Here is a 16,625-nt window from a genome sequence, read left to right on the forward strand (position 1 = left end):
GTAGTTGGAGAGTAGTTGGAGAGTGCCTTGTGGTTGAAGTCGGTCGTATATCGGGTACGCGTCTGGTGGCCGGCATCAGCAGCCCTTCTTGGAACGCTGGTTCGTCCGGTGGCGTCCTGCGGCGCTCTTGACGTTGTGCTTTCTAATATGGGTCACTTGCAAACATGTGTACCCACATATCTAATATAGGATGTCCCTAACATAAGTAGTTATATTTATTATTTTTTTTATATTTAGCGTGTTTCAAACAATTTCTACATTAACATAAGCAACACGAAAATTTTTATATTTTTTTATTTCAAAATTATAAAAATATAATAAATATAAAAGATAAAGGCGACATGTAGTATATCGCATCAAAGAGGAAAAAAACAAGCAGTTATTTTGTGGCCATAGCCTACTTCGATGACAATTTTTTTTGCCCATCTAGGGGGCGCAGCAATTTACATACGATAGTTTCAAAATCTGCTTATACTAGGTGAAAGATATAAATTTTGCCATGAAATTTTATTAAAATAAGTTTTCTCTATCTCTTAAAATAAAAAAGTTAGACGACTCTATAATTTCTAACAAAGTTGGCAATTGATCCCAATTTTGTTTTTATGGGCATAAAGGCCTCAAAAAATGCAACAAAAAACATATAAAGATTTTTGACGTACATTGTGTATTAAGCGAGATACATAGGAGTGGCCCTCTTTCAGTAGACAGCCTGTATATTTCTTCTTTTTGCTGTTGCTGTTTTCTTGTTTTCTGGTCTTTCAGAAACTCCGTTTTTTCCTCTTCTACTGGTTCCTCATTATTTTTTGTTTCGGGGCGTTTTCTTTCCTCCTCTTCTGTTTTTACTTCATTCTTTTCTGTTTCAGGACGTTCTACATCTTTCTCTGCCATTGTTTCTTAATTCTTTACTATTTCGTGCTGAACTTTTCTTTTCTGTTCTTCTGTTTGCTCATTATTTTCTATTTCGGGTTGTTCTCCACTTTCCTCTTGTGCATTTTCTTCATTATTTTCTATTTCGGTGCGTTCCAAATCGTCCGTTGAAAATACGTCGTTATTTTTTATTTTGTAATACTGAGGAGTCGTTTGATCAGTAAAGCTTACTTCATTGGTGTAATATTCTGGAAAATAAAAAATCAATACATTATTCTCTGTATCGGTTGCTGAGTTAAAATCGCTTTCTTGGGTATAAGGAACTTGTTTATATCAGAAACACCCTGTATGTACCTTGACCAAATTCATCTTGTCCGCGAGGTGGATATGGTCAAAATTGTGCAAGAGACAAAATCTACCTCTTTTTATATGGACTTACTCAAAGTGGCCACTCTTTATCCCCATAAAACCTGTTTATAAAAAAGTGTATGTCGTTATTGATTTGTAACATGCTGTGCTAACTTGTGGAATAAACAAACATAAAATATTATGATTGAAGACGGCAGCTAGCAATATGCGATAGAAAGGAGAATTGTTTGAAAAACTTACATGGAAAAGTTGTAGTTGTNTTTGGCAGCTACGGAGCTGCCAAAGCTCCCCTGACCCGTTGCAAAACTATTCATTTTCAATACTATTTACAGATGTCAAAAGCATATTTTAATTATTCTAATATATAGGGTAATGTTTTTGAGGTCACTGGATTCAACCCTCATGTCAGATTGAACAAATTGACCGTTGACAGCTGTCAATTTTTTCCAATCTGATATTAGAATTGAATTCAGCTCCCTCAAAGGCCTAAACTCCTAATGTCAACAGAGAATATTTACTTTTCTATTCTTCGTTGACAGTGTATTGACAGCTGTAAATAGTATTGAAAATGAATAGTTTTGCAACGGGTCAGGGGAGCTTTGGCAGCTCCGTAGCTGCCAAAATGTTCATTTTGGCACTTTGTGCCCATGGAGACTTTTGTTCAGGATGACAAAATCTACAACATATCAAAAATTCAGACTATTTGACAGAAACCCAATTTCCATAAGATTATTGCGGGGTCCTTTGTTCAAGAGACAAAATCTACTCCTTTTTATATGGACTTACTCAAAGTGGCCACTCTTTATCCCCATAAAACCTGTTTATAAAAAAGTGTATGTCGTTATTGATTTGTGACATGCTGTGCCAGTGACTTGTGGAATAAACAAACATAAAATATTATGATTGAAGACGGCAACTAGCAATATGCGATAGAAAGGAGAATTGTTTGAAAAATTTACATGGAAAAGTTGTAGTTGTAGTATGTACTTCTGAGTCTGAAGACGTGAAATGTATCTATTCTGCCNCTAGCAATATGCGATAGAAAGGAGAATTGTTTGAAAAATTTACATGGAAAAGTTGTAGTTGTAGTATGTGAGTCTGAAGACGTGAAATGTATCTATTCTGCCTCAAAATATAAAATCAGAAAATTGAGAGGTTTTTAATTTACATTCATATAGTGAGAGAAAAAAAAGAGCGTGCCTTTTTAAAGGTTCTTGCAAATTACAGGCTGTCTTTGATTAAAGTAGAAAAATTGGTTGCATTGGCAACCCCTTTCAGAAGTGAGCTTTCGGCCGTTTACGTTGCAAACCTGCAAACATCTTAACGACCCAGACGTCACATTACCTATACAAAATCGCCGCTCCCTTTTATTACACCCGGTTGCCGCCGTAAAAAAATTAATAACCAATTACATTATACTCGTCTGCTGTTCGTTATTGGACTGCTGTGTTGCTTACGCGGGAAAACAACTTGCGAATGGAGACGTCTTTGATACCTTCGCCACTTTAACGACGCTCGCCTTTGACTCGAACCTCAGACGGGCTCTGGGTTCGGGGGTTGTTATTTTAATAAAAACGCTCGTCGTACTTGTACAGGGTAGTTTGTCTAAGACAATAAGTACGCTGAAGAATTGATCTTAATTGGGAGAAATAAAACTTATTAGAGCCAATTAAATCGCTTATTTGTGGCGAATTAAATATTTCTTTGGGAGTTAATACAGCGTTTATTTGAATTAAATTACTATTTTGTTGTAAAAATTAATGTAAACTGCTAAAATTAATTGAAATATTTGCTCTGCTTACAGCAATACAGGATATACTAGAAATAGCTTTAACCGCATGTTTAACACATCAAAAGCGTTAACTTTTGTCTAATACGTTTTTTCGAAAATCAATAATTTGGTGTTATGATATTACCACAATGGTATTATACAGGGTGTCCCAGAATAACGTGTACAGCGGAAGACCACAGATTCGTGGACACAAAGTAGGCAGATTTAGGTTAATTCACCTATATCCGAAATCGCTTCGTTTGGCCACTAGATGGCTTCAAAGTTCGTGAAAATTTTTTGAATTTTGTAAATAACTCGAATACGTATTATTCGATTTCGATTACTTTTGGGATGTAGACTTTTGCTTTCAATCTACACATTTTGGTGTTTTTTAAAACTTACAACTCCTACCAAATTGATGTGTGGTGATATCCGTTCATAACTTTTTCCTCTTTCGGGCAATAATGACAACTACTTTTTATTTGATAGGTGATACAATTTGGGCCTCTTGTAGAATTTTGATTAAATGAGCGGTGTGGGTACAAAAAATATTTTTCAAATGTTTACATTATCTTGCCACAATACTTAACAGTGCTAGTAGGCACTGATTTTGTAGGTTGACAATAATTATTTCAGTTTGATCTTTAAGTTATTGTACGTGCCAATTTTTAATGAGTGTTTACTACGATAAGATATACCACATGTTACTTCGATATAGGATACACACACATACGACGAATTATTTACGACGTGCCTAACTTTGAGATAATTAATAAAAACAATCAAATACAATAAAAACTGCTGGAGATAAAAGTAACAAAGTTGAGTTTATTAGATTTAGTACAACTTATTATAAATACTGTTCAAAATGACCACCGTTGTTTCTACAACAAAGGTTAATTCGGCGAAGAATGTTAAAGGAAACCCTTTGCAGTTTTTGAGGGAAATTTTTTAAAACATTGATGGTAATTTGGATATGTCTCCCACAACTCTTCTTCAGTGTTAGATGTAGAAGCACACACTGTTGTTTTCAAAGTACCCCAAAGATGATAGTCGCAAGGTGTTAAGTCTAATGAACGAACATACCAGTTAACAGGAACATTATCCCCTCTTCCGATTCATCGACGAGGGAATCTTTGGTTCAGATACTGTCGGACATTCGTCATATGTGTGTGTATCCATATCGAAAAATGAAGTAACAGGTGGTATATCTCATCGTCGTAAACACTCACTAAGAATTCTCAGGTATAATGCGTTAAAGATCATACTGAAATTACAGTCAACCTACAAAATCAGTGCCTACTAACACTTTGTTAACTATTGGGTGGCACGATAATGTAGATATTTAAAAAATATTTTTTTTACCCAAATCCTTCATTAAATGAAAAAGAGACCCAAAAACTTGTATCACCTATCAGACAAAAAATAGTTGTCATTATTGCCCGAAAGAGGAAAAGTTATGAATGGATATTATTACCATACATGAATTTTGTAGTAGTTGCAGGTTTTAAAAAACACTGTAAAATTGAATGAATCTGAAATCTGATTGAAAGCAAAAGTCCACATCCCAAAAATAATCAAAATCGAATAATATATATTTGAGTTATTCACAAAGTTCAAAATCTTTTCACGAACTTTGAGGCCATCTAGCGGCGAAACGAAGCGATTTCGGATATAGGTGAATTAGCCTAAATCTGCCTATTTTTAGTCCACAAATCTGTGGTCCTCCGTTGTACACGTTATTCTGGGACACCCTGTATAAGAGGTTTAAATAAATATATCCTAAGGCAAAAAACCTCATCTTGACTTGTAACACACATCTTGTAACCTTATTGCTCTATATTTTTTTAGTTACAAATAATTTTGTTAACGGTTGCTCCAATGTCGGAGGCTGGTCGTGGGTTCATTGCGATTTTCTTTTTTTTTTTTTTAATTTGTTCGGAGTATAGTAGACATGGGCGCCAGTCAAGTAAAACTGAAAACGGTTGGGGGATTACAAAACAACACAAATAATAGGTAACACAATACAATATAAATATCTATTATAAATTATATTTACACCAAATGTAAAAAGTTTAAATTTTTAATATTAATATAAATGAATTCAGCAATAAATTGATTAATGATAAATTGAGTAAAGTAGAATTTAGTTTAGAACATATTACATAAAATAAGTAAATTAGGTTAGCAAAAAAAATGTAAATGTAAATGTAAATTAGGTAGTCAAGAAACAGCTGTATTCTAAGTAAAGCTAGTAAAATAATACTTAAGTCGCAATTGAAAAATAAGTAATAGTAATTAATTTAAAAATATATGCTGCATACGTGCTTTTTAACAAGATGAAGGCGTTTCAAATTCCAGGGGTTGATATTAATATGTAACAAATCATCTACTGGTACCATGGAAGCCTAAGTATTTCTTGGGTATAAGATAACCCTTTTCTTTAGTAAAGTTTTTTTTTCTATTTTTCAGCCAAACCAATCCACTATGCAATAGTAAACATCACAAATCCCAGACTTCCGTGTTGGAGTTTTAACAATATAGTTTTACCAAAAAATGTTCGTTGTTTCGTGGATTAAACAGGAAAAATCGTAAAAAGAAGAAAAATGGCCTAAAATAAATGCATTTTGTAGTACTTGGTATAAAAGAATAGATGGTAATATCTAAGAAATTAATAGAGTTGAAATTATTCTAGTAAGCTATCTTAATTCTCTAGTTTACAAAGACATTATTAATTTTCATGAACTGTGGACAAATATTCAAGAATCAGTTCATATTATCAAACAACATAGAACTTTATTTTTTAACATCAGACAAAATTTAAATAAGTGCACTGATGACGATGGTGGTTGCTTCGAGAATCTTTTATGATCAATAATTTCTTAAGATATTATGCATACAACAATTTTCAGTTGTTAATTCTTAATTCAGGCTTGGTTATCTTATGACCTGCTTGAAAACGGTTAAGTTTATCGATTTGTAACAAGTATACCTTTTTTATTTACAATTGAATAATATCTAAAAACCTTAAAATGTTCAAAATTGTAAAATATAAATAGTTACATACTTTTATATTGATAGGGCAGTATAATTAGCGCTCCCTAGATGTGATACCAACACTATTTGCATATTCGTATTTACCATCTCAATAAACGTAAAACTACAAATTTTCAAAATAGTCGGTCCATACATACTTAATATATAGCAAAAAATTAAAAATATATTTTTAACTTTAACACCCTGTAGAACGAAAAGGATCAACAATTAACTATAGCATGTTTGGTTCAATCACTATATTTGCCACAACCTGCCAGTAAGCTGTGTACCATTATTAATGACTCACCCTGTATATATTTTCAGTACTATCCATTTCATCCATAATACTGTACATTCACAATGCATGCACAGTAATGGCTGATGATGTTTTACTCCACATGGTTCGCCGACTCTTTGCGGTTGCGCATTAAGTAGTCGAGTCATATTCAGCTTTAGGGAATAAATTTATTTAATGGATTTACCAATTTCCTATGTTTTCCGAGAAAATCAGTTTTCTTCTATTTCTTGCTCGTCGTTGCAACTTTCACAGATATACACAGAACGTTTAACCGTATAGAAAAATATTTTTTAAATTACATTTTCATAATATCCGCGTAGTGATGTCGCGATTCTGCTTTAATAATTATTTCGCTGAACGCCTGTCATTTCCTAAGGAACGCCTTATCTCACAACGCCAGACAGCGGGCTAATACAACACGGAGAATTATACAATTTTAATTAACACCCTAATCAATTTCAGCGCCTTTTAATGACGTGATACGATTTTTTCCGGTCTATCACTGAAAACGAGGTCTAGGTCCTTCGCTCCGAACTTTATCTCAGTTTCCAGGCACAAAAATTTGAGAACGTTTATTTTTTTATGAAGGTGCGAATGAAAAGGGTGTAGCACCATTATTTTCTCTTCAGTTCGGGCCACAGAGCCGGTCTTACTCTTTCATCTATTATTATTTTACAGAAAATATGCATTTTGTAACGTAATGTTTCTTTTGTATCAGATTTACCCACAATCTGTAACCGCCTCCCGCTATGGGTCTGTCGAGATGACGGTTGCTAGAACCAGGCACAAGGCGATGGCTTGAGTAAGATGGAAAGGAGGCGGTCTGTCAGGAGGCAGAGGAAGTACAAACGTCCCTGGTTCAAGAAGTGCAAGGAGTACGTCAGGCAATTCATAGCTTTCCTCTTCAGCAATGTTGGCATCATCATGCTGGTGGTAAGTCTGGAGATTCATTCTTGGAACGGGAAACGTGATGTATGAAGTTTTTTTCCAGGTAGGGTATACGATAGCGGGATCCTTCATATTCCAGGCCATAGAGAGCCATCATATCCTGGAGATCAAGGGTCAGGTGTGGAGGAATAGGACAATCTACGCTCAGAAACTCTACAATTTGTCCAGGAAGATGAACGAGGAGGTAAGGGTTATCATTTATTTTTCACGAATTGCTGATCATGAAGACGCAGTTACTATGAAAATTGTTTTTTGTTCGAAAGAAGACACTTTGGGAACATCCAGGTTTTTCCTAATCACCGAAGTCTCTTTCAACAACTTCAGTTCAGAAAGTTAACGATTGTGGATTCACTTCCAAAATTTGTCTCATCGTTATCAAAGATTGAATGCCTCTGAACATTTTACCTATTTTTTTTTTGTAGGACATGAAGAGGGAGATATTCCACAAGAACGTAATGATCGTGCTGGAAGAATACCAGAAGATTATAGTCAATTTTTCCAGGAGAGGCTACGATGGCACCGACGACGAGGATTCGTCAGCCCAGTGGAGCTTCGCCGGTGCCTTCTTATATTCTCTTACTGTCATTACTACAATCGGTAAGTCAGCTAACAATTCCTTATTTTTGTTTTTAACTTATTGATTTGTGCGGTGGTATGAAGGTACAAGAGGATAAATTGATGGGATGGTTGGGGATAACAGTTTAATTTCTGGGGATTTTTAAGGCGGTTTTATAATATGTAATTCTAGAAGAACCTATTCTACTTCAGTAGAATAGGTTCTTCTCTGTCCATAGGAGTAGAAAAAATAATCGCACTTTGTTACATAATTTGTTTTGAAAATCCCACAGTTTTTGAGATACATGATGTTTCCAGAAAGAAGATATATCTCTATATATCTTTTGAAGAGATAAAGTTACCGAAATGAAATATTGTGTGCCTAGTAAATGACCAAAAAGGAATTCAACGTGAAAAATTTAAGTCTTAACTCAAACCAGTGGAAATGAGGTATGCTGGTTACACGCCATTGGAATTTGTAGCAATGTTATAAATCTTATTTTGGATGAGTCGTTTAGGTTGATTGACATTGTTTTTTTGCTTTTTCCCCGTTTGACCCAGAGGGTATTATCGTTGGAAAATTCTTCAGGGAACTTATTTTTGATACAGGCAAATTGCGATCATCATATATGCAAAAATTCTAGGTTGTTAACCATTGGGCATAGTTCGTCTCTGGCGTTCTGGGCATAATGAAGTTTCACTTACAACTTCAAAAACAAACTTTACGCATGTGTTGTCGATCACCAAATTTGCAGCATGTTGAAGTTAATAGTTTAGAAACTGTAAATAAAAATAACTGTTTAATTTGCACCTTTGAGGGCCCGTAACTTGTTAACGAAGGCCCGTAAGAAAAAAATATATATGAAGAACTGATATTATTTTGACCTTATCTATTTGTACTCGACTTTTTTGTATCAGGTACCGAGATACCCTAGATACAGGGTGTCCCCAATTCGGGTTGCCTATACCTGAATATGGATACAAAATTTCAATTGTCAAAAAAATATCATTCTTCATAAAAATTTATGCTTGTCCAGAAGCCCTTGGCAAGATAGTCATTTGTTCAATTTAATGTACAGGGTGTTCAAAAATTTGGAAAAGGTAAAAACAGTGAAGAGTAAAGCACCTTAAATCTTAACGCTACGTGAAAAGGTAATGGGGAAAAGTTGCTTGGAATTAAATTTTATGTTGAAATATTAAGGCAGGGCCTTCTACTTAATACTCGACATTCTGGGATATTCTAGGACTCTACTTATTTTTTAATACTTTCGGAGAAGCCATTCTGTTTAAAAAAATTATTGAAAAACAGATACACATGTTTGCATATTAATAATTTATTTTTTATACAGGGGTATCAAAAATTTCGAAAACATTAATCCAACATTTATTTTGAGAACACAGCAGAATCAGTATGTACGCGCCATTACAAAACTATTCTACATTAAGTACGGCAAGTTCAACACACCTCCAATCTTTTTCTAAATGCAGCATCCCGCGGATGTGTTTTTCAGAACATAGGTCTCGACTCTGGCCTTGATCGGTCCTGCATAGAGCCGTTTTTATTGGCTTCGCGGTTTCGAATGGAAAGACGAGTGAATTTTTGAAAACATAAGAAATATGCCAAATATGTACCAGAATTATTATAGTGTGGGTACACATGTCACAAGTGACCCATTTTTAAGCACTTCGTCAAGAGCGCCGCCGGACGCACCAACCTTCCAGGAAGGGTCTACGGCGGACTACTGGCGCTGGCGACCAGATGCGTACTCATATACCTACGACCACACACAGGAGACTCTCCAACGAACACTCATCCCGTAAACACGTCTTTTTCTATACAACTTAGTTTTCAATAAAATACTTTATTATTACCGTTGAGAGAGCGTTTTATTCTTGCTGTACAAAGAAAGCAACCCTCAATAGAAATTGTTAAGTAAAAGTAGCAATTAGTTTTCTCTTTTTGAAAAAAAAAAGCGGAACATATTACTTTAAGCGCCTTGTTCTTTATCAATGTAGGAGCGACTCAAGATGAAATATTTATTTTCAAAGTAAAGAAACTGTGTCGTTTTTGGCAACGAATTGCAATTTAATTTTTTAAAACGTGCTTCTTTTTTGTTGAAGGAGATGAAAGGTACCGAAATAAAACTCGTACCCATTCTTCTCGTAAAACGAGATACTTTTTGTTCTCTACAACCAGACATTAGTAAGACATCTGCTCCCATAACACTGCCGACAATAGCCCGTTGATTGACAGTTGTTTATTTGGGCTTACGGTTTCGAATCCTGACGTATCGATGTGTAACGCGTCATCGAATAAGCCAGAGCTTTATGAAATAATAATATTTGGACTGTTACTTTTTGAAGTCGTTAAAATGAAAAGTAATGAACTCGGCAACAGCTTACGTGTCGGCATTTCCAGATACTGCGTGTCCCAAAAAAGGTATCTGTCGAAATATTTAAATTTTAGTGAAGTTAATTAAAAAGCGGATGAATGTCTCAGTTTTGAAGTATTTATTATATTATTTATTGAAGAAGAGTTTCACGAGTACTATAGTTTTGCGTTTTGGTGCATTAAGAGTCGGACGATTTTGCTTGCATAACTCAACGCAATCTTTTGTGTTACCGACTTTTCCCATATAATTCAAGATCATCTGCATAAAAGTGAATTAACTGGAAAACTCCTATTTAAATAATTAATAAAAGTTGCAAAAAGTAAAGGCCTTAAAATGGAGCCCTGTGGGACTCCAGAGATACTTACATATTTTGTTTGTTTGTAAATCGCCGAAAATTGCTTGCAAAAAATGCTTCTTTGTGAAAACTATTGTACAATGTATTGTACAAATATTACTAAAATATTTTTATTATCATATACAGGCTGTCCTATAACTAGTATTATATTAAGCAGCAACGGACACTACACACTATAATATTATGATTATGATATACTTAGCTTAATTCAAAAGTTAAAGAGATACAGGGCGTCAAAGTGAAAATTTTGTAATTATTATTTTTCAAAAACCTTTTCAAAATTACAGATATTGTACCAAATTTAGGTATCGGATGTTCTTTGAGGCTACAAATTCAAATCCTGTCATAATTTTGCTATTACTTATTATTACTATGTCTTTTACTAATTTTGTTTTTCAATTAAACTCGTTGTATTGGAAACTTTAATAGTGAATAGTTACTTGAAAATAGTTACTCTTGGCGACACTTGCAAAGTATATATTTTTTCTTAGATAATACGCGATTATTTGGATATTTTATTGATTCGCTCTCAAATAATAAATAGGAATAAATTTCCACGTCATTTTTTATTATGGTGATCTTCTCCAATAGCCGTACTATAACCGTAAATTAAAAAATTATATTATTAATAATATCAGGACTTTAAAAATTGTATTTACAATAAAATTAAGTAACAGAAAAAAACAAAGTGATATATATTTATCTAATAATTAATAAAATTGTTCCTACTTGGTTTATGAATATGAAAAAACATGAAAAAATATGAAAACAAATTTTCATAAGGTAGCTAGCCAACTCATCTATTTATATATAAAACAACGCCGCCAGCTTTTCATTTGCCTCCATTTTTAACAAAATATTTTAAAAACATAGTAAATGTTTTTATAAAACAGGATTAATCGTCTGTCTTTTAAATTTGCAAATTTACTTATAATGTCTTTATAAAATAGAGGATCAGCATTAAGACTTTGCAATAGTTCTTTTTCTATCGTCATCACTGATAAATTGTTTAAGCGCTCTAGTGTCATCGTATTTCTAAGTCTTAATGCGCTTAAGACACAAACAGTTTCTTTCTACCGAGACACTTGTTGCAGGAATTGTTAAAACTGGGCAAAACAATGTTTATATTTCCAAAAATACTATTTTAAAGTCCTTGTATAATATTTCTATCGTTTTTCGAACTTCTAAATTACGAAATTGTTCGTCTCTGTACAAAATATTAAGTTCGTTTTTCAACCTATCTATTTCAAAAATATTTAAATCTGTAATGAACATTCGAATGATTTTTTGGGAAACTTGTTGGCATATTCGGGAAATTTTGAGGAATCTATTAAAGCAAAAAAATTTAAATCATGTAAATTCCCAAAACGAGTAGGTACTAAATTAAAGAAAAATATATTTCGAAAATATTTCTAATTTTATTAGTATTTTTCGCATAATTAAAAATATTTTTTAATTTTTCTTCGTTTCTTTATTCAGAAATTCTTTGACTAGTGATTTTAATTTGTTTAGGGCAGTAGTTTACGTCATTACGTCTTGAAAAAGGTGTTTCAAGAGATAAAACAATATTGTGAGATAGTTTCATTATTAGCTACCTATGTAGGTATTTGATAATATAATAAGTATCTATTAAATTACGTTAAATTTAGTCTTACTTATTTTTATTGTAAGGAAATTGTTTTTTATTTACTTTAAATTAATACCTGCCTTGTCCTTGTCCTTAAAGCCTTTGTGTTATCCCTCACACTGACATCACACACTACTAGCGTACTTTGCGACGCGTCCATTAACCGCAAACTCAAAGACTAGTACTATATAACTATAAGCAGCTTTAAGCCGACCTCAGTTCCCTCCCAATTACGTTATTTTAACCGTCTCGGGTGGAGGGGGAACTGTAGCATATTATTGTAGGCATGTGACGCGCCTGTAAGCAAATAATCTCTGGCCTCACTATGGTGGGGACTAGTGGGGAGTGACGGTATCCAATGCCGCGCCGATGGAAACAAAACATTTATGTTATTCTGTTATTTATTTTATTTTATACTCTGAAATTATTAGATTTTATTATTGAGGGTTGCTTTCGCTGTACAGCAAAAAAAACGCTCTCTCAACGTTACAAATAAAGTATTTTTATTAAAAGACGTGTTGTCGGTTTGGGTGTTTGCTGGAGAGTCCCTCTTCGTGTGGAATCGCTCGCAGTAGTACCTGGTCCTTGGCGTCACTCTGCCGGTGTCGTCTTCCGGGAACCCTGGTTCGCCCGGGCGGCGTTTCGCTAGCGCTCTTGATGTTGTACTTAAAAATGGGTCACTTGCGAACATGTGTACCCACATCATAAAAAATGGTAAAAGTTTTAGAAACATTGAAACACTTAAAACCTTGTATTTTTCTTTAGCACGTTCGAGATTTGGCATCCAATGCAATGAACAATCAAACTGTTACGTCTACGCTTGAGATAATGCGATCGCTGATTGGTTGAATATAATCTCTTGAAAGATTACACCGCAAATACGGCCCGCTTAATAATAATATGCCGCCTCCTCTCCCGCACAAGTCTCCGACTTTTGGGCTAACTCTCATAGTTAGAATGAGGAGTAGAGATATTATTATTATAATCACACCCAGTGAAACAGAATGTTGTGTTTCAATGTAGTCTTGATCTTATTGTTTTAATTTTACCGAAATTTAATTGCCAACTCGAAGAAAATAAAATTACTATTCCAAACTCTGTATTTGCCAGCTTTAGAAAAAATTTAGCACAGGTTTATAAAGAATCTAGTTTTCAAAATTGACGTTCCTAATCGCGGCTGTACTACTATGTATTTTGTAATTTCTTCCATATTTTTTCGGTCTCTTACTTTTCTAGGCCAAAAAGTTTCCTCTATGACTTTCATGTTCCTGTTCCTGCCAACGTTTCTATTTCATTTGTCCTTTTTTCATCTACAATCTTTTTGTCTTTTTTTGTCTTTCCTTCGTTCCCGTTCGGGCCATGTACGTTATAGAATATTATCTGTCCATCATATCTGACTTGTTACCGAGCTCGGCTTCGCCTCGCACGGAAACTTTTCCAACCCCGCCTCTCGATTTGTTGCACAAATAACTACGAGATACCTCGATTCGAGATTCTTGTAAAAGTCTTGTTCCCGTCCGGCTACTGAAAGCTATTTGATAGATTTATGCGCCGAACTTTTCCAATCAGTACATAATCTAAGCTAGTTTCGGTGCGCTGCCCCGAAACAGCTAATGATTTACAACGCGAAACTGAAAGTTTCAACCCCGTATCTCCTCGATACATATTTTCCTCGGGGGGCTTATTAAAATATTACCTGCGATGGGAAGCTGGAGAGAGGGCGTTTTGAAGCGGTCGTGATTATAGCTCGGGACGAGATTTTGTCAAAATTGTTTGTTCAGAGCGAACTATGCAGGTTCTCAAAACAGTAAAAATAGGATTCGGGAGGTTTAATAATAATATGCCTTTATTTTCATATGAAAAACAAATTATTGAACATAATCATGTAAATGGCGGCGAGATCTAGCAGAGCTACTCAAATTATTAGTTATATAGTTATATTAGTTATAACAGGAAATGAAATTTATGCGAATATTTAAAAGGTGGAGAAAAAAAATTGTGTTTTTTTTGTGTTGGCAACTGAAATCGGTTTTTTGGATAGTCGGTTTCGGATAATTCGGATTTTTATGAAACCCGAAAACCGGTTATTCGATTCTTCAAATATCCGATTATTCAAATAACCGGTTATTCAAATAACCGATTCTTCAAATAACCGATTATTCGATAATCTGTTCATTCAAACATCCGAATAATCGGATTCTTTCTTTATAGTCAGTAACTATATAACACTAAGACTAGTGTTATGTAGTTATTGACATTAGCTACATAGTACATACATAGTAGTACCTACCACAAAAATTAGGTTGAACTATTAAGGGAAATACAATTTATTTTTATTTTTTATCCTGAAACAAGGACACAAGGATAAAAAAAACACACACCCACACACACATACACCAAACGACGAAACCCATTTATATAAATAATAAATTGAAGAACCACAGTTTATTAAGTGTAACGGTTTTAACAATTTTAACATTTTAACATTAATTTTAACTTTAATATTTAAAATGTGTGAATATGTGATTAAAATGTGCGAATATGTGAATAACATATCAGTCAGTTTTTCAAAACTCCGATTTTTAGATATCCGGTTTTTGTCATTATTCGAGTAACCGGTTATTCAGTTATTCGAATAACGGGTTTTAGAATATCCGGTTTTAATCACTATTCGGCTATCCGGTTGTATCTGAAATCGGTTTTCACGGAACCCGGTTAACCGGTTTCACTTTTTTACGGTTTTTGCCAGCACTAATTGAAAGTCGACATTTTCGTTAAATATTCAGTTGACAAAGCGATTCTTTTTTGTCACCTAGCTGCAAAATACTTTTATTGTTCTAGAACGCCAAAGCCTTTTTCGTTCTAGAATATAAAACACATGTCAAAATAATTTTTCATTTTTTCGAAGCTTATTTATGATTTTATTAATTAAACAATATACCTAGATTTTAAGTGATATAACATTTCAATACAAGACAATAACTATTATAAACAGAACGAGTATAATTTATTTCGCACTGCATGTAAATTGAAAGTGCCGATATTGCAGTGAGTTAAATTTGTGTCAAATCCAGTGCTGTCAGTTATCGTAGCTTTTAATTCTGGGTGTTCAATGAGGCTGCTGCTGTAATTGTTTAAGTTTACTGCACACGTATTATTGGCAAGTTCCGTAGGCTCTATTTTTATAGAATCATCTGTACAGGGTGTTTCAGGATTAAGTCGACAAACTTTAAGGATATATTCCTCATAAAAAATAAGAAATAGATCAAGTATACATTTTTTTCCAGAGTCGCTTCATTTTCGAAATATAGGGCGTTAAAGATTTTTTATAAATTCGAATTTTTTAAATGACTTCTAAATGAAGAAGGCTATTTAAGCCAAATTTGACACATCTTATAAGATACCATTTTTCCATAGAAGTAGAAGTCCCGCAAGCAACCAGTGGCGGAATTATGGGGACTCAGACTCATTAAATTATAAAAAAAATTAATACGGCCCTACTGATAATAAAAAATGATGCAGTTTTTAGATAGAACACTTTGTTATTGACAAAAAGTGTACATTCACTTTATTTCCTAACTCTTATAGTTTCATGGCAAAATTGATTTTTCGGAAGGGTGTTTCTGGATTCTGTCGATAAACTTTAGAAATACGTTCCTCATAAAACCTAAAAAATTTTGTTCCTTTTTAAATTTGTTTTTGTTTTGGGTTTTGTGTGTGTCATATGAGTTTTTTTGTCTCCTTTTCTTTTGTTTTTCCCCTATTGTTTTAATTTTTTTTGGGATGTTTTTTTTTTTTGATATAGGGTGTTTTTTTTTTTAGAAAAAAATTATGTTGATGAAAACAATAGAAATATTTAAGTACTTAGCTAACATCTAACGTGACTATGTCGTAATGCGACAACGTAACGACCCTTGCAATACTTCTAAATTTTTTCAGGCGGTTTGTGTTTACTTGTGTTGTATACTTTTAAATAAAATAAGATGGCAAACAATACATGAAAATTTATTTGTAAATTGAAACAACCAAAAAATTACCAATTAATATTATACCTAGACCAAGCGAAAAGTGATCAAAAATGAAATGATTTAAAAAATATTTTGTTCAAAATGGGCGTCTCCGGACTGTAGACAAGCACGACATCTTCTAATTATGGAGGTAGTGGACGATCGACACTGAATTGGAGTTAATTTTCGACACGCTTGGACTATTCGCTGTCTTAGATCTTCTACAGTATCCAACTGGCACCTCGTAGACTTTTGTGTAACAGCACCCCAAACGAAATAATCCATCGGTGTCAAGTCCGGTGAACGCGGGCCATGCTGCAGGTCCTCCACGACCAATCCATCTCCTGGGATAATTAATGTTTAACCACTCCCTAGAACCTCTACCAAAATGGGCAGGAC

The 16,625-nt window shown here is 33.9% G+C and overlaps 1 protein-coding gene across 1 annotated transcript in view; it reads left to right on the forward strand.

Annotated features, from left to right (window-relative positions):
• The first annotated feature begins 7,076 nt into the window (after positions 1-7,076).
• LOC108910484 (TWiK family of potassium channels protein 18) overlaps positions 7,077-16,625 on the forward strand; it is a 78,933-nt gene continuing 69,384 nt past the window's right edge. The window contains exons 1-3 of the mRNA XM_018715089.1: positions 7,077-7,274; positions 7,333-7,473; positions 7,712-7,886. Coding sequence (XP_018570605.1) covers positions 7,149-7,274; positions 7,333-7,473; positions 7,712-7,886 — 442 coding nt within the window. The 5' untranslated portion in view covers positions 7,077-7,148. The remainder of the gene's footprint in view (positions 7,275-7,332; positions 7,474-7,711; positions 7,887-16,625) is intronic.

Source organism: Anoplophora glabripennis, unplaced genomic scaffold (genome assembly GCF_000390285.2).
Source record: "Anoplophora glabripennis isolate ALB-LARVAE unplaced genomic scaffold, Agla_2.0 scaffold577, whole genome shotgun sequence".
In the NCBI taxonomy this organism is placed as follows: Eukaryota; Metazoa; Arthropoda; class Insecta; order Coleoptera; family Cerambycidae; genus Anoplophora; species Anoplophora glabripennis.